Source organism: Porites lutea, chromosome 6 (genome assembly GCF_958299795.1).
Source record: "Porites lutea chromosome 6, jaPorLute2.1, whole genome shotgun sequence".
Lineage (NCBI taxonomy): Eukaryota > Metazoa > Cnidaria > Anthozoa > Scleractinia > Poritidae > Porites > Porites lutea.
Window position 1 is genome coordinate 2,396,339 of NC_133206.1, and position 24,896 is coordinate 2,421,234.

Here is a 24,896-nt window from a genome sequence, read left to right on the forward strand (position 1 = left end):
GCATTTGGCAGCTCAAGTGTCCCCATCAGGAGCTCCTGTCCCCATCTGAGGAAACAACAACAAAAAAATGCTAATGCCCGGGAGGCATCAAAGTAGAGCATACTCCTTCGGCATTTCATGTTTTTATTTAGATATTTGTCTTGGTATAACCCAAATATATTGCCTTTTCATCCTGACCTTCGCCTGTGTACAGACTCCCCCTCCGATTTTTCCTGCGGGGAGGGGGTCTGTACACAGGCTACTGCAACTTTGGCCAGCGGGAGTTACCATTGGCAACCTAGACAAAATGGCGGACGAAAGATAAACTCAAATTTTGTCAATTATAAAATAATCAAGTTTTCTTCGCTAAAATGTATGCGGCACCCTGTAGTCCGTCTTCCTCCATCTTTAGCGAGATGCTCGAACTAAATGCAACGAGAGTTAGCAGCAAAAGGGACTATTCGGAAGAGGAACAGTTGTCAATAGGAAGTTACGATGCTGCGAAGAGTTCGCCCGTGTTTTTTGGCCGTTATGGGCATAAACTCTCCGAATCTGTCGCTGAAATTCGTGAAGGGGATGATGGTGCATCAACGAGATCTTCCATGTTTCCAGAGTTCGATCCTTCTTTTAGCCATCCAGCGGCCTTTGGTTATGTTTTACTGGACAGGAAACCGGTTCCACCAAAGCAAGAATCGCCTCCTTTACCTGACCCGAGAGAGAGTAAGACAACAAAGCTAAAATCTTTTATAACATAGGTGTTCGACGTCATTTATTCATCGCCACCAGGTACAATAGAAGCAGGAGCCGAACATGGACAAATATCCACTTATTCGATTCGTTTCATTTCACAGTCCTTTACTCCTTTCTCTATTGGCACCTTCTGACATGCATGATTCCTATTTCCTAAAATCTTGCGGTCACTGTGGAGAGGCTGTCTAATAGCTACAAGAGGAAGATTGTGAAAAAGCCTTAAGCGAACGGATCTTAGATCAAAACAATAATAACGGATGAATGTCGTGTTTAAACTTATCGGTGCTAAAAATAACAGAAAACAGGTTGAATAGACCTTGTCACGGTTTTCGACGCAATCTTGACGAGTAGGCAAACGCGTGAGAAATTACAGTGTTTGTATGAGAATCCAATGTCGAATAATTTCCGTAAAACGGCTGTTTTGGAAAAAAAATATGAACTGTAAATTAAAGCTACACAGCAAAGGATTTTACCAACAAATTTTGGCAACCGTCACTGTGCTTAAATTGCTCCACAAGCTTGCTTTAGATTTTCCATATATTTGTCTGCAATTTTTCCTGGGAAATTTTTACAGACAAATGTATAGAAAATTTTGAAAAAAGGTTTTAGGTTTTCTAGCGCATGTAACGCCCTCAAATTTTTTCAGTAGAATCCTTAAGAGTGAAGCTTTACTTTACAGTTCATATATATTAATTTTAAAACAGCCGTTTTACGGAAATTATTCGACATTAGATTCTCATACAAACACTGTAATTTCTTCACGGGTTTGCCTACTCGTCAAGATGGCGTCGAAAACCATGACAAGGTCTACATGGAAGCCAGTTGTTTTCCAAATACAGAAAATCGTACATTCTGGTTTAACATTCGAATAATACTGTGAACAGTATTATTCAAGGTAGACCCTTAACGTTCCTCCAATAATTTCTGTTCCATTTGATTCTGTTTACCTGACTTTTCTCTTGACTGTTTTGCTTTTAGAGTTTTTCCAGTTCTTGGATTTTTAGGAAGCGTTTCCTAGGAAATTTCTGTTCCATTTACTCTGGTTTTAAAATTTCCAGAAATTTTACTTTTCAAGGGAATGTTCGACCTACTATTTGTTTGACAGTTACTTCTAAGAATTGCTTATAACCTGGATGTAAATTATTTTTCACCCTTTTTTCAGTCAAAACAGTGCAATGAAAATCCTTCATTGATGGTTGCAAGCTTTCCTTTTTCATTTGCACTGATCTTTTGTTGCTCACGTGAGCATGACTTTTGACTCTTGTGACTTGAAAGAGAGATGGAGCTTGCTTGCAGGCTGATAGTACACCAAAAGTGTTTCATGGACATACATGTAATTGCTGGACAGCTTGAAAGAGTTTCCCTGGCTCGTATATTTTAATATTTTACTTATCCTGCTTATTTTAATTATTTTAAAACAGAAATTATAAATTAGTGAGCAAGAAAAGCAAATTGTAAGATTGTGCTTTCTGCTCTGTCAACAAGTATCAAAAGTATAAAGAATTCGTAATGTATTTTTATTAACATTTTTGTTTCGTTTTCTTTTGATAACAGGTAGCCCAAGAGAATATCTTGAGGCTTACCTGTTTCCAGTTCTTTTACCAGCAATTGAGCAAATGCTGAAGGCTGCTAAAGAAAACAAAGTCTTTGAGGTTTGTCTGTTACACTAGAATTACATGTACTGTTACTGTTAAGGCCGGCTCATGTCAAAGCAGTCAGAGAGTAAATCATGTGACTTGTCCCAGTGTGCACTTGCACAAAGCATAGAAGAGCCAATATCAGCTGAAAATGCAGCACACTTTTATTTGTGAACCCACATAAAAGGGAAATACAATAACAGACAAATTACCATTTGTTTAGTTTGTAGTAAGGGAACTGGGTGCCACAATCTTCTGCACTCAACTATTTATAATAATTGGGGTAAATCCATTTAAAAAAGGAGAGTTAGCATTATTATTCAATTAGGTGGTAGGAGATCTTTTGGCTTTTTCACCTGCTCTTACTTTGCACAGTAGATCTATCCATGATGCCCAACAGAATTTGTGCTGAGGATTTAAGAGCTGTGGCCCTGCAGTGGCGGTAGAGCAAAAGAAAGCTTAATTTGGTTTTACCAACTGAGTTAAATTTAATTGAGTGCTAGCAGATCCCTTTGATGTCAGAGCAAATAGATAGAATGGGGATTGATTCACCTGAAGTTGCCACCTTAGTAGGACTCAAACTGTATTAGAGGAGAAATTTGGGAGCAAAGTTACCCATTTTGAAATGTTAACCCAACTGATTGCAAAATCCACTAGCCCTGGGCTATCGGACATGACTTTCTTTGCACGCTGTTAAGTCAGTAGTTTTTAACTTTTCCAATCAAATTGTAGAATTGCCAGTCCACAGTGGACTGCATTGCATTATTTTGATTGAAAGATAGTTTTACACTGAAAGCACTTAAATATAATATTATTTACAGTTCTGAGAGTCCCATCTTTTTGGAATTCTCTTTGACCTCTTCTTAGTCATTCCAGCCATCTGTACCTCACACTTTGTCATGAAATGCATATACATGCATTTTAATAATTTATCCACCTGTTTTTCCACTATAGAGAAGAAGAACAAAATTCAATGCATGTGACTTCCTTACAGAGTACTTATTCAGGTTTGTTATCACTTTTAGAGTTTTTGAACACCATCATTGTGAAATCTTGTAACAAGACAAGGGAAATTGTTTTGGTAAAATGCATGATTTTAATTTATGTAGGTGTTGAAATTCTCATTTCTCCTTAATTTGCCATATTAGATGACAAATCATCAAACAGCTCTAATCTATGGAACATATTGGTTTACATTATTCTCTTCTCAGAAATAACCCCAGATACAAGGATAGAACAAATGTGGTGCTTGAAGACATTCCTTTTGTGCGAGCAATACTTGCAGAAAAGTAAGTTCTCTGAAGTGACTGTAAGTACTTATGCCCAGAAATTATGGTACACTTGATTTCAATAATTGGTTTATTCATGCTTATTTCAAATAAACTGGGAAAATATTCTAATATGAAAACTCTTTATAACGGCCACTTTGGGGAGAGGGGTAAGTGGATGCTATTGCAGAGGGGTGGGAAGGGGTGGGAAAGGGTAAAATACTTAAAGAAAAAGATGCTTATGATAGCTGGTATTAATGTGCAACACAATCAAAATGTGTCAGTAAAACAGACACCAAGTGGTACTAGCAAGAACAGCCTGTTCCAGGCTCCAAGATAGTAATATGTGCAGAGATCTTGTGCACCAGTTTCTACATCATTTCCTGTTAAATGATCATTTTCGAGATGTGGCCTCTAAGGCCGATCTGGCCCCAGTTGTTCAAAAAGTGGGTAGTGCTATCCGCAAAATAAATCTGTACAGATAGTGCAATTGGCTTTCCCTAATACTTATTTACTAGGTAGTGATTTCTGGCGCTATCCAGCTTTTAAATAACTGGGGCCAGGATGGCAAGTTAATGCCCTGTATAAATAGACATCACTAAGTATCCCTAGCCCTTATCCTCACTTAAACGCAAGTCATAGAAATATGAAATATTTATGTCTGATTTGATATTCCGAGTTTTCTTGCATCTGAACATAAGTGTACTAAGGAAAGGTTAATATAAGAGGAAATGTGTGGAAATTCTGCTGGGGAAGAACAGGCTGTTATGGGAGGTTCGCCATTTAGTGGAGGTTCATGTTGTAATTATAAAAAATTGTACTTACACCTGAACGAAAAATATCTTTGTTAAAATTGATCCTTAGTGTATATGTTTATTTTTTCCTGTCTTAGTCCTCGTCCCCCACTGCCACTCTCATTGTTACTCAGCGATGAAGAAGCGGCTATCATCATTCAGTCATTTTACAGAGGCTATCTGGTATGTGAATAACTAGCAGCTTAACAAATTAAAGTTAATTCAAGTTGGATTTCTTTTGTGCCAGTAAATGTCTTTTCTTCCCCCATGGAGAATTTTTAACTTCATATTTTAGTGAAAAGGTCTCTTGTTGATTACAGATGCGAAAACATACTCTAGCACTAGTGACAGGTCCAGGGTGAAGTCGTAGAGGTCCAGACCTCCTACGTACATCCAGATAATTTTGGGACACTCAAATTTATGGCAAACGGCAAACTTTAAATTCGGGTTACAGCAACTGAAACATAACTAGCTCCCGGCTGGGAGGGTTAATTACCCTGTCCCAGACCCTGTCCCAGCAGAGTGGGCAACCTGCCCCAGTGTGTTGCCTCAACTATCACGTTAACGTGTTTGAAATCAATTGAAAGATTATACATAAACAGGAGGGTCTCCCTTCGCTCCTACCTGAGTTACCCCATCTCCATGTCAGGCCCTTTAAAATACATTCTATGTACCCAAACCGGATCAAAATGTCCTCATTTTGATAACAGGTTCGCAAACAGCCTGAAGTTCAAGAATTAAGGGAATACCAGAGAGAAATGAGAAATGTAAGTGTATCTGTTTATATTTTTACACGCCCTAGCCGTCGTGACAGGTGTTGGAAAGGGAGGGTGAAAGGGAAAATCACGTCCATCGCGTTCTTTCATGCCTGGTTTGCCGATTTCTCCCTGGGGATTTTTCCCTGAGTGGCCCATCCACCTTTGAAACCTATAACATTTTTTTTTACACGAATCGGCCTTCTAACGTGAACCCGCTGACCAAAAAAGCATCTTTTTTAAACCTCGGTGGTTTAAGGCTCGGTCCAGGCGAATGTGGGTACGAAAAAACTACGGTTTCAACAACGCGGGACTCGTATGGACTGGGTCTGACGGCACTTTCTTCAAAATTTGAAGGATCGTGTCACGCGCTTCATAAAATTGCAGAAGTAGTACTGCGTGAAACTCGTCCACCAACACCTAGCTACTACAGCAGTTATGATGTATGATATTCTAGATATGTGAGAACACGATTGTACGCTTGCCTTTCCACATCTTTGTACTGATGATTGTAAATGAAGTGCACATTTTACGGTAGCAGAGCCCAGTGCGTTAGAACAGCTTACCGCTAGATATCATACAGTCGCCATATCTCTTCTAAATCTAAATCTAAATATGGTTTGTCGGCAACATCCACTAGCGACATTACGCCAACTCTAAAACACTAAAAAAATACAAGGTGATAATAGAAGCTAAAACTACAAATAAAAACTAATGTAAACTACCAGTAAAACTAATATAAACTACCAGTACTCTTGATGAATTTAGATCACAGTTCAAACGCCTCCCATGAGTTTTTAGTTCTCCTTCTACATGACTTTCTTGAAAATCAGGTTTTCTTATTATTTCTATGTTTACTATCTACTGATTTAGTTTTTTTGTTCCCAGTCCTAAAATAATTACGATTACTGCTCTATTGAAACTGCCTTTTATGATTCTGGGATTGTAGGAAGCTGTCGACATTTTTCTTAAAGTTGAAGACTTCTGGAAGAAACACCCTGTTGAAGAAGCAGAGGAAGAAACGGAAAAGGCGATCACTTAGCGGCCGAAATAGTGCAATCAGTGTCATCTGAATATGGCGACATATTACAGCTATTTCAACGGCTGAGCAAATTTTTTAGAAAGAAATTTCAAAATCTCCAAAAAATCTAAACAAACCGTATTCCTTCTGACCAAAAAGTTCTTATTTTGTATATGCGCTGAATTTGGAATATTACAGTCTGCCTTTTTGTTCAAACTTAATTTTCTGTCCTAGTCTTGCAATCAGCAGCCTCTTTCTATTTTAGCCAAATTTTTACCTCAAGAGAGATTATTCTTGTTAACCAATTTTTGTCTGTAGACAAGAAATGCCCAGTGTTCCAGAATCTGCCGGAATGTTTATGTTGTGGTTCAATTTTATCATTGGTTTAAATTCTATTCATATCTCTATTGCATATAGCTATGTATGATAACGAAGGTTAAAATAAAGGAAAAAGAATTAAAACAAGGATAAAATTAAATCACAACATTTATAATCCGCTTTTTATAGGCAGGCCTCTCAAGGTTTTGAGGTTCTGTAGTGTTGAGGTTTTTGGAGTGGCATCGCTTTACACCATTTGATGCAATCACTTATTTACTGTATATAGATGAACACTTAAAATTCTGGTGTATAATATGTTTAATAAACAAAATTAGAAAAGAATGCAGTGGCAACACTTTGTTGAACTTTGACCAGTTGCGCATTAATTGTTAAGTCAACATATACTAGCGCCCAACATAAGCTATACTCTGCGGTAGGAGTTTTACCGAGAAGTCGTGAGAAAGCTGAACAAAAAAAAAAAGGCTCGTTTTTTAACATTTGTGCACAAAGAAAGACAACACATTCTCAGAAGTATGACTCAACAGTGACTCGGGAATGTTCTAGACACATCTAACCTTAACTGTACTCAATCTTCACGTGGGTTTGCCACACCCTGTTTTGTTGCGTGCTTGGTTGCACTTCCAGGTCATCATTATTTTAACATGCAAACACAGGTCCTATCAATCTTCGGCAATGAAGCCCCATGAATGTTAATCGTGAAGTATCAGTGGTTGATCAAGTGTCATTCATCACTCATCAACCGAACGTCCCTGTTTAAGTAACAATTCAACTACAGTAGGTCTGCAGGCTACGAACCTTTCTGAAAACCACAATACCCGCAATAAGTATTCGAAAGCTTCCCATAAAAAAAGATTTTTTTTTTTATTTATAAGCTATTGGAACCTGCACAAACTGCTTCGGGGGCTCTCTACAGCTTCTTATATTATAAAAGATTGCGAGCAAATATTACTAATCGTTGCGGAGGTTTCACGGGAGGTTGGGTGAATTTTAAGCCAATGCCTGTGGGAACAGTCATTCCTCTGACCCCTCCCCCATATACTCTTGTTTGTTTGGCCGAAATAGGCATTATAGGTATATCGCGCCTGAGTCACCTTAAAATAATCTTTATTTGTCAACAACTGGTGAAGTGCAGTGAGAAAAGCCGGACACTCTGCAGGCAGGTTAGTGTTGTGAAGCGTCTTGCCGCATTTGCTCGCAGATTTTTGCAAACTCGCTTTCGATCGAGGTCGGATCCTCTGGGAGAGCAAGATAAAGAAAGAAGCCAACATCATTCTGTGTCCCCTTACTCTGTGATTTTCCACGTTGTCACCTACCGAATAGGTCCTCAGGTGGCTTTCTATATAGTGTAGATTAGACATTGTTTCCTGCAACCATTTTTATCATAGAACTCAAGTCAGGCCAAATCACAAACTGTCAGTAAAGTGATTGTTTACTTTCGGTGGGTGATCGTGCTAATTCATGATATTGTTGTATAAAATGATATGATTCCCACGATTCCGGTGAATTTGAGTGGCGGTGCTTCGCGGCAATCGTGATCAATCTAATGATTTTTTTCTAATTTTCAATTTCAGTTTTTTTTACGACAGAATTCTGAGACAATATTTCTTGGCACTTTCGATTGTATAGTCGGTAGTTTTGAATTTTCATAATTTCAAACGAAGTGCTTTTTTCGCTTCTTTCACTCGTTACCCTTTTTGCGATGACTAAACGGCTTCATGTAAGTTTTAATCGTCACAATTTATTTCCATAGGGTCATATATTTGTAAATATTTTGCCACTATGTGGAAAAAAGGGTCGAGTTATTTATTTGGTCTACAGTAACTTATCAGACAGTAGCGGTGGATTGCCAAAAAAATTCTCGTGATTTTCACGTTTTCCCGTTTAGTCGGGCTAATATAATTCACGTGATGTCCCGGGCGCCGGACCCTTTTATGACTTTTATAAACGGTTGAATTTCTTGTTGAATTAAATGTCTAAATCGCTAAAATACGCTGTTTTCGGGTACAAGAATGACAATGCACAATATTTTTCAGGCAAAAATACTTCTATATTGATCTAATGGGTATATAAAATTCCCGGGGGGGGGGGTGGGTACTGCCATATATGGGCTATATAGGTATGTGCCGCTGTGAAGGGTATGGTTTTCAAGCAGTTTACTCTAGGATAGGGTATATAAATCAGAGAGTTTGGGTCTAGAATAGGGTATCGTTTTTCAGGAAACTGATCAGTTGGTTGAAGGATAGGATAGGGAGGATTTGGGGAGTTTACTCTAGTATAGAGTAGCAAAATTTAGCTGAACTAGCTCTGGTATAGGTTAAGGGTTCCAGGGTCCCAGCGGCACATCACCACCCTGAAATTCCTAAAGTACCCCCCGGGATAAAATTGCGGTACATACCATAAGACAGTCATAGTTTTTGATCACTCAAGTTTCTGGGCAACGTATCGAAAACTACTTGATTAGACGGTTTCGATTGGACTGCGGAATACGTAGTCGAGAGGCAATTAAATCGAGACGATTTTTATCAAGTAGTTTTCGATACGTTGCCAAGAAACGATGAGTGATCCTAGTTTTTGTGGGTTGCCTGTTTTGCGATTTGGCATGGTGTGAACAGATCGGCTCCTGATTTCAAATATGAAAAAATTCCTGACTAGGATTGATATCCCCCAGGGCAGATACAAATATAGCCTGAAATTCATCCGATTGCTTCGAGTCGTTTTCTCCTCTCAACAGGAGTAATAACGACTCGAAGTAATCGGATGAAATTCAGGCTAATACAAATACAGTAGCCTCTCAAAAACAACAGTCGGCTAAACCTTCTTTTAATATAGTAAAAAGGCTCCGTCTACACGGTCTACATGCACTAGCTAATCCGAAAGTTTTTCTTTCCGATCCGGTTCCGGGATAATGTTACACGGGTACTTTTTGACCTCCGGCGTTTTCCACCTTTTGTAGGGAATGCCGAACTGTTGGAAGCAATGGGAGCAAGGGTGGCGCAGTGGTGAGAGCACTCGCCTCCCACCAATGTGGCGCGGGTTCAAATCCCAGCGTCGACGCCATATGTGGGTTGAGTTTGTTGCTGGTTCTCTCCCTTGCTCCGAGAGGTTTTTCTCCGGGTACTCCGGTTTTCCCCTCTCCTCAAAAACCAACATTTCCAAATTCCAATTCGACCACGAATCAGGTAGACGAAGAACCACTATGTGGATGTGCTACCTGCAAATCGTTATTTATTATTTATTTATTTATTTAAGTGCTCTCTGTAGTAGATAAACCTAAAAGCACCAGATAGACCACCAGATAGGAGACAGAGAAATTGAATGTTTCCCAAGCTCGAATTATGCGCATCGGCCCTGTTCCGGTTTCTGTCAAGACCTTTTTACCTGAATCCTATCAGGGGCCGTCGACATATTCACTTTTCCCCCGCTTAACGTCAACTGGACGTTTAGGTCAGACCTCCCCTCCCTCCCCGGCCCCTCTTTAACGTCCACATGAAATTTTTCCGCACGGAACACAGAAAAGAAATGTTCAAGCCCTGGCCCTTCAATCACTGCGCGCGCTGCATACAGATTAGTCAGTTATCTGCTGGCAGTTTGAGTTATAACAATTTTATCTGCCAGCAGATAACTGTAGGCTGTACTGATTTCCAAAATTAACTGTGGCTCTTAACCAATGACAGGGACACCCAACGACAGTTTCCTCCAAAATATGTTGAAATCACTTTTTAGACTATCCAGAGTGTTTTTAAATCTCTAGAAATGCATTCTAAGCAGCGCTACATCATTTTTATCTGTTCGGTCATCCAAGGGGAACTTGAGTCTTTTCGAAATTACAAGGGGTTCAGTATTATTTTTCCGAAAATTGTAGGTGCAATTTAACGCTTTACGAAAATGAGAATTTTTGTGATTCCTCTCTCAATTACATTTTAGAATCCGAAAATTTTAGGTTTCCGTTTTCTATAAAAAAATAAAAATAAAAATAGTGTAAACTGGTTAGGATATGAAAAATTAAACTACAGAAAATCGTAGGGAATTTATTAGGTAAGCTTTGGAAATTGTACATGACTGGAACGTTCATCTAGAAATTTTTAGCCGTCCTGAAGCAAAAGAAAATTCTAGGCAATATTTGCGTCTTCGAACAGATATTTTACAGAAAACAGTCGCTGGGTGCCCCTGTAATGAGAAGACATTGAGTGCGTACAATGCATAATAATCTCGAAGATGTGAAGAGACGGAGTGGGGTCTGGTAGGGCCCGCGATTTTTGTTTTCGCAGTGATGAAAACATAAACATAAGCATGCGCAGTCGATGAGTGTTTCTGGGAAGAGAACCGGCTAACACGTTGTGTTTCACATTTACTACCAATATGTACCATAACAGAAGCCTTTGAAAATGGATGTTTTTAGTGTTTTGGGGTCTCTACTTCCAAGAGTCGCTAAGTAGAGTTTTCCAAGATGTCAGCTGATGACACAGAATACGACGATTTCTTCTGCGATGAGGATGAAGGGGAGATAGTAGATTGGCAACTACCCCTATGTTTTATGAAAAAGCGACACAAGGAGGTGATCGAAGGATCGAGGCCTTTGGCACAAACATGGCGAATGAAAGAGCGAGTGAGTTATTTTAAGGGATTAATTCCTTTTCATGGTGTGGTACACTTTGCCCTTTGGTTTATTCTAATCATGTAGCTTCGTGATTTTGATTTTAGATGAAAACCGTGAGCGTAGCTTTGGTGTTGTGTTTGAACATCGGCGTGGATCCCCCCGACGTCGTAAAAACCTCCCCTTGTGCCAGAATGGAATGCTGGATTGGTCAGTAAAATATCTTTCTTATTCGGAGATTATTTTAGCTTATTTCTTGACGTTCCTTTTCAAGTTTCCTCGAGAGAAAGCCCTCCCCGTCAGCTGTTTAAAATGTACATTTTTGTACGTAACCTTTGTACTTTGATGTGGTAAAATGCAAGTGAAAAGTCACTTCGCCTTTTTTGTGGTAATAACGCTAGCTAATTTTTATCCTCAAGATAGTAAAGGGGTTGTTGACAGGTAGCATTTTTTACTTAATTTTGTGCAAATTCTGAAAACGCAACGTTTCTAATAATTACTTGTGTTCTTGGGTCATGACTATTTGTAGGTACTCTCAAATCATTTGTACATTCATTTATCATTGTGTTAGCTTCTGGCAAAATAGTATTTTCGCTTTTAATTACGAAGAATCGTGCAAATTTGATCACATAATACAGTGACGAGTTGCAGTTGTTTGAAAGTTTTGGCTAGTATGATTGCTGAGTTATTATGAAATTGTTTGAAACAAATATTTCAAACTTTTTCTTGAATCTTCTGACCCTGCGAGCAGAGTCTCCTTTGATCTTCCTAGATAAGTCGGGAGACTCTGCTCGCAGGGTAGAATCTTCTAGTCATGAAAGGTATTTAATTTATAATCAAAAAGACCAAAAATCGCTCAACTGGAACACTAGAAAACTTTAAATTTAACCAAAACATTTTTAACATTGTAATTTTTTAAATAAAGCATCAAAATATATATAAATATATTTAGAGTAAAATTGAGGATATTTTATCCTATATATTTTTGTATCATAAACAATTATTAGAAAAGGTATTCAACTTAAAACTGTTTAAAAGTCACTGCAACTCTTTTTGCAACTGTCTGAAATGAAAATAGCAGTAGTTTTTCAGTTTTAGCTGCAAACAAGGTTGAAGTTGACCTTGTCATGTCAATAACATTACCTCCAACCCTTCTTGCTTTGTTATGTAAATCAAGCTATTCTTATGCATTTTAACTAGTATTTTTTTCATCAGAATTCCCATAGAAAGGAAAGGAGTTTTTTTTAAATCAAAACAAAATCAACCTCAGCCTCACATACTTCCAAAGGCTAGGATACTAAGCCAGCAACCATAACTGTTTATTAAAGGTTATACCCATCAATAATCATTCAAAGACAGTGAAGAAAAAATTCTCGAAATAGCAGGGAAACTGCCTTGGTTTTAGGGATGTCTTGTTTCTTCTTAGATCGTGTCCACACATAATGTCTGAACACACATTTAACAAATTGACAACAATTTTCTATGGACTGTACGAATATAGACTATAGAAATGGTTGATCAGAGTACAGACCATGGAAAATTGTTGTCAATTTGTTTTTCACAATGACATTGAAGGTTTTGATGTCCATTTCCATTGAAGTTTTTCGGGGAAGTGGACAGGCGAGAAAGAGAAAAACAAATTGTGCCACCATTTTGTCATTTCCATGGTTTTCCATGGACTGTAATAATTGTATCAAACATAGCTCTCGACCAATCAGTGCGCGAGAAATAGCTTAGTTATGGTAAAATTTGGTCTTCCATGCACACAGTTAGACATTAAGAAACAACAACTACTTTTGAAAATGTTCAGAAGTTGAGAATTCTGCAAACAAAGGTCTATCATTGAAATGTAGTGGCAAGGTTCTCAAGACACAGAGTTCATATAAACTGCTTGCACGTACATGTATATACCTGAAAATATTCTCAAAATGAAAGAGTATCTTTAGCTTTGCAATTTAATTTTGGATTCTTACTTTAGATAGTATGCCGATTTGGATGTGGAGATTAACATCATGGTTTTTGTAAACACAAAAACAGAGGTTTTTGAAAATGCCTTGGTTTGGATGTGGCCGTAGATAACTTACATTCATAATCCAAGACAAATTTATTAACACAGTTTACTTGTAACAGATCCTCTGTCTATGAGCCCTCAGAAGGCCTTAGAAACTGTGGGAAATAAACTACAGGAACAGTATGAACGCTGGCAGGCAAGGGTAAGTTTATCCTTTATCTTAGACAGGCTTCTTGTAGTGTAAAATAGTACATTGTATTGTGGGGATTTGGAGGTCTGCTGTGCTGCAGATTATGAGATTTCTCTGTAATAGATTTGGCAGGATTGTTCAGTCAGATGCAATATAGGTGGAATAAGATATTGAACAAAACCTGAGCTGCAGCATGGAATAATAATCCAAAGTATTTGTTTGTAAGCTCATCAAATAATGTGACCTAAAAGTGGTGATTTTTTGTTAGGCACGCTATAAGCAGAGTCTTGATCCTACAGTGGATGAAGTGAAGAAGCTTTGTACATCGCTTCGCCGAAATGCAAAGGTAAGTTGTGTTGCAGCTTTATTTTGTCTAAGGAAATTAAAATATGTTTTGACAGTTTAAGCTTCACTGAATTCAGGGCTGTGCTCTAGCCAAGCCTGGTGGCTCCTGACACCCAACTTTGGCTCTCTGGTGACTAGAAAGTCTCAGATTTTTCATACAAATCATGCTGGGCACCCAAGGTTTTACAGGTTAAGAGCACTGGGCTCCTGTTAATTTTCCTTAGAGCACAGCCGTGGAATTGACATCCTTATCTTGCTGGTGAATTACACCTTAAACCTTGTGAAGCTTGTCTTCACTGTAAAAAATCTGGTCACCCTTCTGAATTAACAGTCTTTCTTTTAACATATTTAAATGGCTAAAGAAAAATGTTCAATCACTGAATCCACTTTGAGCTACCACTCATACCCAAAGCTAACAATAACCAGCCACTATATCATTAGTTCCACCCATTTTGACCCTTCTTCCAACCAAATGATTACCTAGTTACTACATCGAGTAGGCTCTGTTATTTTTATTCATAAGTTATTTCACAATTACTGAATTTTTCCATTGCAGGAAGAGAGAGTGCTTTTTCATTACAATGGGCATGGAGTTCCAAGGGCAACTGCTAATGGAGAGATATGGGTTTTCAACAAAGTAAGAAGATGCTTTGTCTATTTTAATTCATTGATTTGTTTTGTTTTTTTAAAACAGAAGTGTTGTTGAATTAATCATTTACCTGCTTCTCCTATGCCACTTCCAAACGTCAAGTCATGAAGTTACAGTTTTGTACCAAAATGTATGAATTATGTTTTGTAGAGCTACACCCAGTATATTCCACTGTCAGTGTATGACCTTCAGACCTGGATGGGAAGTCCATCAATCTTTGTTTATGACTGTAACAATGCGGGACTCATTGTTCAGTCATTCATTCAGTTTGCTGCTCAACGTGAACAAGAGCAGGAGGTGAGAGCTCTTGAAAGTTGAACTATATTTTCATTTTACTTAATATTTTTATTCCACTTTCAGTCTTTGCATGTGAGGCATTATTGTCCAGTAGTTGGCCATCCACTGTTCCATATCCAACGTGCACTCATGGAATAATAACATTAATACATGTAATAAAGTTAATGACAATAAGCAATTTACTTTGGCATAAACATACAAAAATAATACTATGATCATGATGCCTTCATCAGGGCTTAGTAATATTAATACTTTAATTATAACAATAATTGGATAAGGCAGAGACTGTCATCTGAAGAGTTATGGAGATCAACAAGGGTGTTATCGGCTGAGGCAGATAACACCCTCTGAGATCTCCATAATTATTCTTCAGATGATATGAAAGCCAAATTCAATAATTGTTTTATTATTCACTCAAAATAATTCCTAGTTTAAAAACAAGGCAGAACATGCTTGCCTCCATCGACGTTAAGTTTATCTTTGATTGCATGTTTATCAGCAAGTGTAGGAGATATAAAAGGGCTGGTCAATTCTGCAAATATTCTCCAAATAGCAGATGCCGTCCATCAAGTTGTATTCTTACTGTTCTTGCTATGTCTTTAGCCAATAGTTTGCTTATTTCTTCCTTGCAAACGAGTGAAATGTTCTGCCATTTTGTACTCACAACCACAACCATAACCACTCAACCTCGTCCCCAGGTCTTCCTGGTTGACTGTCTAGTTTTCTGGCAATTATACTTTAGAATTGATGTCATTTGTCACATAATGCAAACTGGTTATGATGAATTATCTGTGGGATTTTAGCCAATCAGAAATGGAGAAATATTTTGATTGAATAATAAATGTATTTATGTGATTATAAGAACATGTTACAGTGACATGTACAGGGAGTGACGAAACCACTGTCTAATAACCCAGGGCTAGTGGATCAATCAGTTTAATTGCTATAGCAAAGTTTGATGTACAAGCAATCTTTGCCAAGGCAAAGAAGATGTTAGCCAAAAGTGGGTTGGTTGGCCTACACAACTGCTCCTGGCCGGTAAAGTTCAGCAACAGATTGCCCAAAGGGCAAGCACCCTGATATAAATCAGCTGTTGAACAGTGTCTAAATGAAGATGTTTTGGTGTTGACTGAATCAGTTTGTGTTTTTCAGGTTGGTTTGAAGCGTGCAAGTAAACAGGCTTGAAACTGATTCATATACATTTCATTATTTGCTACCTAGTCTTAATAGCATCATGATGATACCAAAACATGGGCTTTTAAAATTTAGTTTGTTAAAATAGAATAATTTATTAATGATTCAGATGACTGACTGATGATGACCAACAGGCTTATCACAATTTTCTATTATGCTGTTTTAGCGTTGCTTGGCACAGGGCACCCCAATGCCAGTACCACTGGCTGTCAAGAACTGCATCCAACTGGCATCATGTGATGCAAACCAGCTACTGCCAATGAATCCAGAACTTCCTGCTGACTTGTTTACTTCCTGTCTGACTACACCTATCAAAGTGGCTTTACGATGGTGAGTATTTCTTAAGGCCTTGCTAGAAGTAACCTTTTTAATCTATACCATGCTAAAAATATGCTAAAAATGAACTTTAATCAGGGTTGTGCAAAGAAAGTCATCTACTATCCTAAGAGTCATTTTAACCAGGCTGAAAAATTGATTACAGTTCTTCTGATCAGTTTAATTCCCCCCCACAATTTCACTTTCCTACCGGGCAAGTTAAGAACAGGATTCACTAGCCCAATAGCAAAATCGACTAGCCCCTGAGGCTATTGGGCATGACTTTCTTTGTACACTGTTAATGAATCAAGTTTCATTCGTGTTATTGATTTCTTTGTGCGACCTTTCCTTCCCTTCTATGCTACATGTTCATGTAATTACACAAGGATTAATTTAGTTGTGCACTTACATTTTCAGGTTTTGTGGGCAAAAAAGTAGCAAGCTTGTTCCTGGTGTTACCCTTGAACTAATAGAAAAGTAAGTGTATGATTTTACAAACTGATGCAAGACAAGAACTGCTAGAAATGAGTTCAGAACAATGTTACTTTTGTCAACAAGACACTTGCAATATAATGCAGTAACTTTGGAGTACTCTCGAAAATGACCTAAAAAATTGAAGGGACATCTCTCAAGCTTTAGCCCTTGAAAAACTTCATGTTTTTATAAATTATTATCATTGTCAATGTTGAAAATTAGTTCAGACTATTTTTATCCTTTCTGCATGGTTTTTGGCTTTTTCATGAAATTTGTCTAGTCAATTTGCCTTGAATGTCTGAATGTGATGCCTTAATAATTAATTCTGTCTCAACAGAATTCCCGGTCGTCTGAATGACAGGAGAACACCGTTAGGAGAACTCAGTTGGATCTTTACAGCTGTGACTGATACTATTGCATGGAACACTTTACCAAGAGGTACACTGAAAAGACAACTGGTTGGCTAACTCATTGATGTTATTAATTACAATGGTTTCAAACTAAATTAACTCCTGATTTCCTCTACTGTCCAGCCCTTTATTATTGTTCATTGTTATTGACAATTAGGGCTGGGAGTGGAAGGATATTAAAGATCAAAATAGGTTTAAAACCTCATTAACCTTCATTTTGAGCTAAAACACAAATAATAAATAATATTATGAAAGCAATTTTTTTTTTTTAGCAATGGGATTTTTATACTAATCAAAGTCAGTCTGTGACACAAATTATTGAGGATCCCCGAGCTCTAAATGATTCTTTCTGTTTGTGTGAAAGAACAGCATTGTGCATTTGTATGCTGTCACCAGATTTTACTAAATTGATTGGCAGCTGTCATGTGTAAATAGGGGTCCTTGGTGAGATCTTTGAAATTACAAAATATGGTCCTTTTGAGTCTTTAAAGAGTAACTGAAGTTTTGGTCGAAAAATTTAGCCATGCCTTATACTCTAATAAATTGTGGTTTGTTTTTCAGTTTTTATCTCATTTGTACCTGTTTTTTATGTCACAGAACTCTTTCAGAAGCTCTTCAGACAGGATTTACTTGTGGCAAGCTTGTTCAGGAATTTCCTTCTTGCTGAGAGAGTCATGAGGTCATATAACTGTACACCCATTTCAAGTCCCAGACTCCCCCCTACGTACATGCACCCCATGTGGTAAGTATAGGTAGCAGTGCTACAGGTATTTTTATTAGTTGCACCCATTGTTTGTAATTAAGACATTTGGGCCCTCTCAGAAACCCAGCAATGTAAGGCAGTAGAATGAAGTTTTCTGCTTAAGACCACTAGCCCAGTTTGGTAATTGGGATGTTATCTTCCATTCATGCTCATGCCAAATGCCCTAAGAGCTTATACCAGCTACACTGCCTATCTGGCCTTTCAAACCCAGGCAATAATATTTAAATGTTCTTAGTGTTTGTTTATTTGCCATATATATAGATTGCTTTATTTCTCTTAACTTTGTAGGCAAGCATGGGATTTAGCAGTTGATATCTGCCTCTCCCAGTTACCTGACATTATTGAAAATCCTGGAAATTTCAAGGTAAGTTGGCTTTCCCAAGAATACTTGAGTTATGGCTCTAGACAGTAAGTGTTGTTGAGCTAGTCAAACAGTTTGTCACTATATGTACCTGCCAGCTGCCAAGTTGGAAAGCCCATACCTATATTAGTAGTTAGACATACAGCATGCTGGTAAATGAAATCATCATTCGTTTTGTGGAACTCCTCATTTTGAGAATGTTATCAACCTCTAACTAGGACAAAAGTTCAGTTATGAGAAAGTTACACCGTAATAGGGTACAGCTGCATTCCTTTGGGACAATCCTGATCAGGCTTCATGATCCAAGATCACCCTGACTATCAGGGACTTTAAGATGTCACGATGGGGATGACAATGAGAACCTCAAAAAGGCAATTGGTTGAATAGGCAAAACAACAACTCTGCTCGTGATCATGCTTTTTTGTACATTTCTTTGCTGTCACTGCACGACAACGATGGGGAAATGCCTAATTTCATGTTTTATGCAGGACGTAAACAAGACACGGCTAAATTTTCCTTCTTTTTCAAAACTTGAATATGGTTCTTAGGAATTTGGCTCAAATAGAGTTCGCTTGCTTTTGACAAAGTAAATGAGTTGGAGTAATTACGATAGAGTTTGAAAGAACACAAATTCTCTTTTCAAGTGACATTTTCTTGGCTGTCGCCGTCGTGGTATCTTAAACCCCCTTTTATATGCATCGAAGGAACTGCTAAATCCCATCTGGACCAGGATTTGTCTAGATGGACTTTTGATGCATTATGATCCAACTAATAGAACTTTTTCACAAGTCCCTATCCAGATCTTTCCAAGGAATGCTTTTATCGCCCCAGTGTCTCTGATGGATAATATTATGTCTATATAAGTTAATCTGACTTTGATCCATTCAATCTCGGGATCATTTGCCGTAGCCAATCAATCAGTCATATCTAATGTTTTTCTGTTACTGTCCTCTTTCAGCATAGCCCATTCTTCACAGAACAGCTCACAGCATTTCAGGTGTGGCTGGCCATGGGTGCAGAGTACAGGGACCCACCTGAACAACTGCCAATAGTTCTACAGGTTCTGTTGAGTCAGGTGCACAGACTCAGAGCCCTGGATCTTCTTGGCAGGTTCTTAGATTTAGGACCTTGGGCTGTCAATCTGGTAAGCGTCATTCAGAAATCTTAACTGTGGCTTCTCACTGCATGTCAGGGATTTTTGAGATCTCATTTGGACATCGTGAGAGAGACAGATCAAAGACAATTGTTTACAATACAAAGATGTCTGTGTCGACCTGTACATTGAATTACATGCAATTTGGTATTCTCAGAACAAAGAGAATTTTCATGTTATAGATGTTTATTTTCTGTCATAGAGGGTCATGCTTGACTGAATATGCCAAAAGTTCTATGCACACATTTTCAACTTATTTTCTGTCTTTTTTCCATGATCCTGGTCTTTGTGTCATCAGGAGAAACTATATCATGTTAAAAATATTCGACAGCTGTGCACAGGTTAACTGTGCCAGGAGAAAGGAGTTTGTAACTTTGTGTTGTCAAATAAAATTTATTGCATGGATCTAAATCTGTCTGTGATTATCCTTTTTATCACTTTTATTATTTAGTTACCTTTCAGTTATTCAACAATCCATGACAGCTTGTCATTTAGTCATGCCAACGTAAAATGTTTCTCTCTCTTTTTAGGCCCTTTCTGTTGGAATCTTTGCTTATGTACTCAGACTGCTTCAAAGTTCTGCCAGAGAATTAAGACCTCTGTTGGTTTTTATTTGGGCCAAGATTCTTGCTGTTGATAGTGTAAGTTTAGATACCTAATATATGGCTTGTTTCCTGTTGTGGTCCTTATTATGTCTCCATACAACCACAGGCATTAGCTAGTTGTGTGTGTGGCCTTGAATTTTTACCTTCTTTTCTCCGATTGTTGATGTACATCAGTATTAATATATGGCTAAGTTTGTTACAGTTGTAGATCTTTTTTGTATCTAAAGTCCATTATCATAAATCCTGTGTTAAGCACCCCCCTCTCAAATAAGCCCCCCCTTTTCAGGGCAAGAAAGTTAATAAGCCCCCCTTCTCTGTTAAGCTCCCCCCTCCCCACCCCTAATTATTCTTTGTTAATAAAGATAGTCAGTGTTAATCAATCACAACCGTAAAACTTCGTGTGGACTTATCCGGGATGGTTTATTTACCAACTGGAAGTTCGGATCAGATTCTGATCCCCAGCTGCATGACCTAAAACTTCTTGTACTTGAGCTTTTCCACTTTGTATTCTAGTTCTTTATGGAGAACTGATACCCTCATCGTTTCTAAATTAAATAAGCCCTCCCTCTCAAATAAGCCCCCCATCTCTATTAAGTCCCCCCTCAAATATGCTTGAAATAAATAAGCCCACCGGGGGGCTTAATAGGGGATTTACGATACTTACAATATCGTTATCAACTTTGCAGTCTTGCCAGGCAGATCTTGTGAAGGACAATGGTCATAAATATTTCTTATCTGTGCTGGCAGATCCCTACATGCTAGTAAGTAATGAATACAAGACTGTGAATGTGCTCTTTGTTTTACCTAAACATGATATTAAACTTATTGTACAAGCAATATACCTATTGTACATTGCTTACTAGATAATTTCTCACTTGCTCTGTTCAAGAGTGTACGAGATAATGACAACTCTATGGGCTTTTATGCTTGCAAAAACAAAACTGTGATACAGCTGTAGGTGACAAAGGTTAAGATGTGGCTTAACCCTTTAAGTCCCAATGGTGACCAACATCAATTTTCTCCTAACCATATCCATTGATTGTCAGGAGATTTGGTTATGAGAATTAATAAATTGATCACCTAAGAGAAAATGCTTTGACCTTTCGTGAAATTTTCTCAACTTATTCTTTAAGAAAATGTATAGAGATCAGTTTGGAGAATTTGTATGTGGATATTGGGGCTTAAAGGGTTAATGTAATTTAGGTTAGCCTCACCTATATTACATTAAGCTACATCTAAACCAAAGGTTAAACACGGGACAGTGCTGACCATTAGTCTCCATCACTAATTGTATACAGTATGGGATGTTCTGAATGGAGTTGCAGGGTTCTAGTAATTTAAGAGTGTTTTTGCTGAGATCTGTTATTTCATTCATGTTGCCTTAGCATGCAGTCACTTTAGCTTTTAGGAATTTGAATGATTTATTATTTTTGTTTTTTTTTTGTAGGCTGAGCATCGGACAATGGCAGCCTTTGTCCTGTCAGTAATTGTCAATGAATATCCAATTGGTCAAGTGAGTTTTTCCTGTTTTCATTATGCTTATGAGCCAGAAAGTCAGATCATAATAGTTTGTGTGAGGCAAATATGTTTTTTCTCATAGTACATGTATATGTTGTGTCAACAAATCATTTCGTTTAATCCTTTGTTCAGTTTAATTTGTCTAACACAACTTTTCTTTCCTTTTTTCCAAAGAATTTTTTAGACATCATAGCTATGGCATAAATCACAAATGAAGCCAGAATGCTAGTCTTATTCTCCTTGACTGTTTTATTGTTCCTCTGTCTTGTTTAGGAAGTGTGTGTGCAAGGAAATGTTATAGCCATATGCCTGGAGCAGTTAACAGATCCTCACCCTTTATTGCGACAATGGTTAGCCATATGTCTTGGTAGAGTGTGGTATAATTATGAAGCTGCCAGGTGGTGTGCTGTGAGAGATAGTGCACCTGAAAAACTCTACTGTCTCTTAACTGATCCACTACCAGAGGTGAGGCTTGATGCCATTTCATTATGGTCAAGGGAATTTTTTTTTGCCATTTTCATAAATCAAAAAGGTTTGAAAATATTTGGGATGCAGGTATCAACATCTTTTATTTCTTAAATTGTAAATAACTTAACAAAAAAAATTTCACACAAGTGTGCAAATAAAATTGGTCAATCTAGATGGGTACTGTTTTTAAACTGAGTAATTACTGAGAAAAACTACCTCTTTTAAGTGAATTCAAAGTGAGTGAGTAAATAAATAAATAAATAAATCAGGTTCTCAAAATAACGGCTGGTCAACAGACAATGTCCAGCCAGAATAGCATCTTGACTGGCCAAAAGCTACACTTGCCGGTCATGTTGACCGGTCGCCCACTCTCTTATTCTTGAACAAACAACCAAATCCTCACCTGTAAATGGACATAGATTTTGGCTCTTTCTGAAGATACAGTCAAGGTCACAAATTGTAAACTACACAATAATTATTTCTCTTTTTTCTACTTTTTTTTTTAACCGGTCAGAAAACGAGATTTGACCAAGCAAAAATTTCTTTGGCCAGTCATTGTGTCTAGCCATGGTCTAAAAATTATTTTGAGCCCTGAAAATAAATAAATGAAATAATTGTGTGAAGACGGATGAGGCAAGGACCCCCAAATTGCACCATATGGAAGGGTTCCTGGCATGTTTGGAGGCCTTCGTTTGACCAGGCAAACCCACTGACAACTCTGCAAGTTATGCATAAGCCGTGTACAGACTGCCACCACTGTGATCACCCAATGTGCATCAAATGATGTTTTAAATAATAGATTATTACAGACATCTTACTGCACAAGTATGGTGATGTACAAATAATGACTTAAAGCTCTGATTGTGATATTTGTCTTTTCAAGGTTCGTGCAGCAGCAGTGTTTGCTCTAGGAAGATTTATAGCCAATACTGGTGACAGATCTGATCAAGCCAATCAGATTGATTTTGGAGTTGCCATGAGATTGACGCAGCTGTCTCAAGATGGCAGCCCACTAGTTAGAAAGGTTTGTAATTAATGTGATCCGTTTGCATTGTAGCTGAATTTGACACTAGATCAAAACTGACTTGGAGGTAGTACCAGCTTATTCTTCATTTTAATATTTACCAGAACACAACTGGGGGCTTACAGGGGTCATGATGGAGAAAAGTGGGTCACAATTTTTAGATACAGTTAACTCAACATTTTTAGAGGTCTGAGTCTTAGATAATGATGGGTGTTTTCTAAAGACGCCATAACCAATTAAATTTTGGCTTATACATACATACATACACACATGTTTTGCATACATTTTTATTGTTTTTGGAGGTAAAAGTACTATAATTATTATAACATATGCCCACGGGCAGCTAAGCTGATCTCGGCAGGTCATGTTTACAGGAAATAAATACAACTAAATACAACTAAAAGTAACAAGAGAACTAAAGAAAATAAAATCGACAACGATGATTAGAGACTACGCTTTCACTCTGTCTCCATATTATAAGGAAATGTGTGTACGTGTACGTATGCTTACGTACGTTTTGTAACAGGTTTTTTTCCCTTCTTTGCGCCCTTGGGACCCGTTGGGCTTATTATAGTGCGGCATTTCCCGAAAAAGTGTGGCAATGCCGCAGTGCCGCGGTCTGGTGAGAACACTGTTTTAAGGACTTGTTCAACAAGTGTTTTGTATGTCCCACATAAGAGAGTTATAGAATCATGTTTACGGAAAACAGCAAATGTAAGATTCAAGGGGACAATTTTCCAAAAGAAAGAAAAATTGATAAATCAAAACTTATTATTGTTGTAGTTGTTGTTTTAACTACAGTAGAAAATGGGAGTACTTGGAATAAAATCCTAAATAAATGTTTATCACAGAATATTCCTGATAATAATATTAGTGTTAGTCACATTTATAGTATAAGCAACTTGAATAGATATTAATATATATTACGTTAAAAACGTGTTGGTGTTTGTTAGGAACTTGTTGTTGGCCTTCATGGCCTTGTGATGCAGTTCGAAACCAACTTTGGTGTTGTAGCACTCCAGTTCCTTGAAGAGGATCGTCAAAGGGAAAATGCTCCATCTGCAGCAGCCATTACACCCAGTGGCTGGATTGTTGTGGGTTCCGGACCATCTTCAGGAATGGAAGCCATAACACATACCAGTTCTGGCAGCGGAAGCAAGAATCCTAAAGCACTGAGACCTAGCTTCTCAACTTCTCAGCTCAATACTTTTGCATCTACTCCTCATTCTGGCAGTGGTAAGACTGACTTATTTAAAACTGTTTGCATTTTACAACTCTTTCTACACATAAACCTTTTCACTCCCAGAAGAAGCCAAAGTCGAAATGAAACGAAAAGTCCAAATTCCATTTATGAAGGTACTGCTGAAGAGGTTTCATTTGAATGTTTACACCGTAGGATTTCATCCATAGAATTAAAAGTTAGAATTGCGTTCTAAATAAATAGCACAATGTTAAAGTACTGCTGAAGAGGTTTCATTTGAATGGTCGCACTATGGGTTTTCATCCATAGATTCAAAAGTTAGATCCACCTCACAAGACTCTATCATTCATGCTGCGAGTGAAAATCAAGAGTGCATGAGGCTGGAGCCAAAAAAAAGTCAGAGATTTGTGGAATTAACGATTTTTTCCTTAACAGATAACACGTCTCTTTAGTCGTCTAACCTGTGTCCTTCTTGGAAGTGAAAGAAAAATTAATGAAGAAAAGGAAGCAAAAACGATCCTTTCTTCTCAGTTTTAAAACTAGGGTGTCTGCTCAGAGATTGATGCCTTCAACACTGTAATTGTGAGGGTTTTCTCAGCTTTACTCTTTGAAGCTGTCAGAGTTCATGCTCCCTTTTTTCTCAGCTATCCCCTGTTGCACTGTCTGTGTCCTTGATTAGTAGGTCACATGAGGCCTGGTAGAACATATTTCACTTGATTAAAGGCCTTAGTATTGTTAATAAAAGTGAAAAATGACGGTTGTGCATACCGGTGAAACATTC

General features: G+C 37.9%; 2 protein-coding genes across 4 annotated transcripts in view; both read left to right on the forward strand.

The window, feature by feature from the left end:
• Positions 1-262: 262 nt before the first annotated feature.
• Positions 263-6,824, forward strand: LOC140940947 (IQ domain-containing protein K-like). Its single transcript, XM_073389910.1, has 7 exons — positions 263-699; positions 2,284-2,381; positions 3,321-3,373; positions 3,578-3,655; positions 4,527-4,611; positions 5,139-5,195; positions 6,133-6,824. Exons 1-7 carry the CDS (start codon positions 351-353, stop codon positions 6,223-6,225), a joined length of 813 nt encoding a protein of 270 aa, XP_073246011.1. The 5' UTR covers positions 263-350; the 3' UTR covers positions 6,226-6,824.
• Positions 6,825-10,842: 4,018 nt separating this feature from the next.
• LOC140940306 (regulatory-associated protein of mTOR-like) overlaps positions 10,843-24,896 on the forward strand; it is a 31,655-nt gene continuing 17,601 nt past the window's right edge. For all 3 annotated transcript variants that reach the window (XR_012166339.1, XR_012166338.1, XM_073389234.1), the window contains exons 1-18: positions 10,843-11,149; positions 11,245-11,347; positions 13,268-13,350; positions 13,607-13,684; positions 14,240-14,320; positions 14,483-14,629; positions 15,990-16,153; positions 16,556-16,615; positions 16,950-17,050; positions 17,620-17,764; positions 18,074-18,149; positions 19,105-19,290; positions 19,830-19,940; positions 20,591-20,665; positions 21,352-21,417; positions 21,696-21,887; positions 22,774-22,914; positions 23,868-24,150. Coding sequence is in view for 1 of the 3 variants with exons in the window: in XM_073389234.1 (XP_073245335.1) it covers positions 10,991-11,149; positions 11,245-11,347; positions 13,268-13,350; positions 13,607-13,684; positions 14,240-14,320; positions 14,483-14,629; positions 15,990-16,153; positions 16,556-16,615; positions 16,950-17,050; positions 17,620-17,764; positions 18,074-18,149; positions 19,105-19,290; positions 19,830-19,940; positions 20,591-20,665; positions 21,352-21,417; positions 21,696-21,887; positions 22,774-22,914; positions 23,868-24,150 (2,251 nt within the window). In the remaining 2 variants the exon portion in view is untranslated. The remainder of the gene's footprint in view (positions 11,150-11,244; positions 11,348-13,267; positions 13,351-13,606; positions 13,685-14,239; positions 14,321-14,482; positions 14,630-15,989; positions 16,154-16,555; positions 16,616-16,949; positions 17,051-17,619; positions 17,765-18,073; positions 18,150-19,104; positions 19,291-19,829; positions 19,941-20,590; positions 20,666-21,351; positions 21,418-21,695; positions 21,888-22,773; positions 22,915-23,867; positions 24,151-24,896) is intronic.

What these genes read in the sequence shown, in the direction of transcription:
- LOC140940947 (XM_073389910.1), top strand. Translation starts at nt 351, where the DNA reads ATGTATGCGGCACCCTGTAGTCCGTCTTCCTCCATCTTTAGCGAGATG. An exon ending in TTTACCTGACCCGAGAGAGA is followed by an intron (nt 700 to 2,283) that starts GTAAGACAACAA and finishes TTTTGATAACAG; the next exon opens with GTAGCCCAAGAGAATATCTT. An exon ending in CGAGCAATACTTGCAGAAAA is followed by an intron (nt 3,656 to 4,526) that starts GTAAGTTCTCTG and finishes TTCCTGTCTTAG; the next exon opens with TCCTCGTCCCCCACTGCCAC.